General features: G+C 36.4%; 1 protein-coding gene across 1 annotated transcript; it reads left to right on the top strand.

Annotated features, from left to right (window-relative positions):
- Window positions 1-1,331: 1,331 nt before the first annotated feature.
- Window positions 1,332-3,009, top strand: LOC127256343 (BAHD acyltransferase DCR-like). The gene has a single exon (XM_051282316.1). The coding sequence runs from the start codon at window positions 1,406-1,408 to the stop codon at window positions 2,801-2,803; it is 1,398 nt and encodes a 465-aa protein (XP_051138273.1). The 5' UTR covers window positions 1,332-1,405; the 3' UTR covers window positions 2,804-3,009.
- The last annotated feature ends 1,402 nt before the right edge of the window (window positions 3,010-4,411 follow it).

Raw genomic sequence — 4,411 nt, 5'->3', positions numbered from 1 at the left:
CTAAGGATAAGAATAAACTAAAAGAGCAAAGAATAAGATATATGTTAAAATATTAGTTTTTTTTTTAACCTAATACATATATATATGTATCTTAGAAATTAGAAACTGTTCACTATCTAATTTTAAGGGATTAGTTATTTCAACATTAAATTTTCCACGTCTTAGATAGTTCTGTAGAGGCCTTTGGTGATGTCTCTCATGTCTCACTCCCCTTAACTACCTTTGACATTGTCAAACTTTTCTTTGTGGCTGGAGGGACCTAGCAGTATAAGGCCGGCGGACTAAAAGGCTTCGCTTTCGGGAGGCTTTGGTCTACTTTGAAGCAGCTCGGTGGGCTGGAAGGCTCTAGCTTCGGGAGGCTTAGGTCACTTTTGGTGTCCCGAAGTTTCTTCTTATTATTCCTTCTTGGCCATGTCTTCTTCTTGTTCAGATACTTTTGGATCCATATCCAATAGGATCCATATCCAATAGTTGCTTTTCCATTTTAGAATTTTTAAGTGTGTATGTTGTTATGTTGGCTTGGATAAGTAGATAAGGGAATATGATAATAGATACTTTTACTATTGTTGCTATTTTCATGTTTTTTACCTCTTTTGTTTGTATGCTGATTAATTTTTCAGGGTTGGGCTTATCATTTTGATCTTTATTATTGATTGTGTTTACCTAACTCTTGTTATTATTTGTATTTTCATGTTAAATGTTGAAAATACAATGTTTGTATTTTGATGTTTTGAATGTTGAAAATGTAATTCTTTTTCATACGGTGCACGGCCTTCTTTTATCTCATCAATTTTTTTCTTTCCTTCTATTCCTTATCCATCTTCTTCTTTTTCATTTCTTACCCACCAAATATTTCGTATTCTTCTCTAAAAAGAAACCACTTATTCCCAAAAATCGGTTTTTATTTTGGATCTGACCCCACCGAGGTGGCAAGCCATGCTAGCAAGATGAATTTGAATTTAAAATTAAGTCTAACAAGACGAACTCGAGCCACTATTTTAATTCGGATATTTTAATTTGGGTCTTAAAACAAACCGAGTTGAACCCATACTGATAGCATAATCAAATTGCTCAAATAACAAATAGTTGAATTCACTCGAATCTTGTTGTCGTCAACGCAGCAAATAATTAGACCTAAAAAAGAAAAAAATTAAAAGCTATACACTACCCCTACACAACAATATTGTATGTGTGCAATACGCAGGAAATATCTAACCAATAAAATATCCACACGTGTCGGTTCCCGTTAAACTATTCTTTCCGAATAAGACATCAAATCGCAAATGCAAATGCATGCACCCAATCCTATATATAAACCCCCTTTCGAATACATCATTTCATCCCCACTCTCACTCCTCACTTGCATTTCTAAATCTTCTCTCTTTCTCACTCCTCATTTCCATCAATGGCGTCGCCTTCCTTACCTGTGCTCTCCAAATGCAGCGTCGTTCCTCATCGGAAATCCAGTTTGGGCGATCTCAAGCTGTCCGTTTCGGATCTTCCGATGCTGTCCTGCCATTACATTCAGAAAGGCGCGCTCTTCACCGTTCCTCCGGATTCTCCTCTTTCCGACATTATTTATCTGCTCAAAACGAGCCTGTCGGCGACGCTCAATTGGTTCCCGCCGCTCGCCGGTCGTCTCACCACCGACGCCGACGGATACGTTTATATTACCTGTAATGACGCTGGCGCCGATTTTATTCATGTTGACGGTTCGAGGATTTCCGTTAGGGATTTGATCGGCTCCGGCTCCGGCGACGTGCCCGAATTGGTGAAATGCTGCTTCGCCTTTGACCGGACGTTAAGCTTCGAAGGACATTTCAAGGCGATTCTCGCCGTTCAGGTGACGGAATTGGCTGACGGCGTCTTTATTGGCTGCTCCGTCAATCACGCCGTCATGGACGGCACCTCTTTCTGGAATTTTTTTAACGGCTTTGCTGAGATAAGCAGAGGGTTGAAGATGATTTCGAAGACGCCGGATTTCAGTCGTAACTCGGTTTTGATTTCTCCGGCGGTTCTCAAACTTCCGGCCGGCGGTCCGGCGGTTACCTTCTCCACCGACGCTCCGATTCGGGAGAGGATTTTTAGTTTCAGCCGGGAATCGATTTTGAAGCTGAAAGCCAAAGCTAACGACGTTGACGGCGGGATTGACGCCGCTGAGCTTATGGGGAAGTTCAGCAACGACACGTGGAAGAATCCCGAAGGGAAGTTAACGCCGTTAGTCAGCAAATCGACGGCTGAGATTTCATCATTCCAATCACTCTGCGCTCTGCTGTGGCGTGGCATCACGCGCGCCAGAAACCTACCGCCTTCCAAGACGACGATGTTTCGAATGGCGGTGAATTGCCGGCACCGGCTCGAGCCGAAGCTGGAGCCGCTGTACTTCGGGAACGCTATACAGAGCGTGGCGACGTACGCGGCGGCGGGTCACGTGGTGTCGAGCGACTTGCGGTGGTGCGCGGCGGAGCTGAACAAATCGGTGGCGGCGCACGACGGCGCTATGGTGAAGAAGTACGTGGAGAATTGGGAGGTTGAGCCGAGATGCTTTCCGCTGGGGAATTTCGACGGCGCCGTCGTGACGATGGGCAGCTCGCCGAGATTTCCGATGTACGACAACGATTTCGGATGGGGGCGGCCGGTCGCCGTCAGGAGCGGTACGGCCAACAAATTTGACGGTAAGATTTCGGCGTTTCCCGGCCGGGCAGGAGGCGGCGCCGTCGATTTGGAGGTGATTTTGGCGCCGGAAACCATGGCCGGGCTGGAGTCCGACCCGGAATTCATGCAGTTCGTTGTCTCCAATTAGTTCCGTGCAGTGCAGTTCATGTTGTATTTGTAATAAATAATAAATAATTGCTAAAATAAGTTTAAGTAATTAAATGCGGGTAATTATGAGTACGTTTCTGTGTATTTATTGCATGAATAGATAGACATAAATATATGTAAATGTTGTTGTTCCACATCCGATAAAAGTAGTACTATAGTATTCCTATCTAAAAACCTACTTCTAAGTTGAAGACGTTGTTTATATAACTACTTTTAAGTCTGTTTAATTATTTTATTTATTTAATTAACACATAAAATATACAATTATTTTTTGTAGTTAAAAATAATATAATGACATTTTTGTTCTTACTTTTTGGTATAAAAGTAATGATGTGATGTAAAGTAAAAATATTTATGAATAAAAATGAGGTATTTAATAAAATATTTACTTTCTAATTAGACGTTTCAAAATAGAAATACGTATACTTTCTAGTTGGAAAGAGAAAATAGTATTTATTAAAACTATTTATTTATAATAAACAATTTTATCTAATTTTTGATTTAATTATTCTTATTTTAATAAATAGTAATTGACGCTATTTTTTTTACTTATTCTCTTACTTTGTTTTTATAATTTTTTTAATACATTTTTATAATATTTTATTTTATTTTATTTTTATCTATTCTATTTTGATAATATTAAAATATTACTCTCTTCATCTCATATTTATTTATCCATTTATTTTTTTGCATATTGGAATATATTAGAAATAAAGATAAAAAAAAACTAAATGTAAATATAATATTATTTGTATAATATATTATAAATTGAAAGGGTATTTGTAATGTTAGTAAATAGAATAATTACTAAAAAATAAAATAAATTTTTTATTATGAGATAGATCAAAATAAAAAAATAAATAATTTGTTAATAGACGAAGTATTAATTAATTTTGATTACCAACCAAATCTACGTCATTTTACATGATGAAAGAGAATATATATATATATATATATATATTTAATAGAACATCAATTCAAAATATACTCAAATTTTCTTTTCAAACTTTTTAAAGCTTTTAAAATTATAGTCCATTCATTTCAAATCAAAGTACATAGTTTAACATTTACTCTTCGGCGACACCTGGCGGACACATCACATCTGGTGAGCCACGTGGACATCTCCGATGCCGGTGGACTAAAACAGAAAAAAAAATTTACTTATGGGACTAGTTTGCGACAGGCTCTACTTACGGGACTAAAATTATAAGGGAGTTCAATTACAGAACTAAAAAAACAGTTTACCCAAAATATCATTTTTCTATTTGAAAAATAAAATTATACGCTATACCAAAATACTCTTTAAATTTTATTTAAATCACAAAAGTATCATTATACATTAAAATAATTTTATACATATAATATCAAAAAGCAAAAGCGTCAAAACTTTTATCATACTTCTACTAACTAATAAAATATTTTTATATTTTAATCAATTATAAAATGTCAAAACCTCTTTCAATTAGGAAGGATGGAGTCTAAAATATTCTTTTCGTCCCCCAAATATATTTTCATTTTTATTTTTTCTGTCCAATTAAATTTGACTTATTACTAATTTTTAATAAAATCAAAATATCAACATTTAACT

Source organism: Andrographis paniculata, unplaced genomic scaffold, assembly GCF_009805555.1.
Source record: "Andrographis paniculata isolate CXL003 unplaced genomic scaffold, ASM980555v1 Contig55END, whole genome shotgun sequence".
Lineage (NCBI taxonomy): Eukaryota > Viridiplantae > Streptophyta > Magnoliopsida > Lamiales > Acanthaceae > Andrographis > Andrographis paniculata.
The sequence above is the reverse complement of the archived record's forward strand: the minus strand, read 5'-3'. Positions and strand labels throughout refer to the sequence as shown.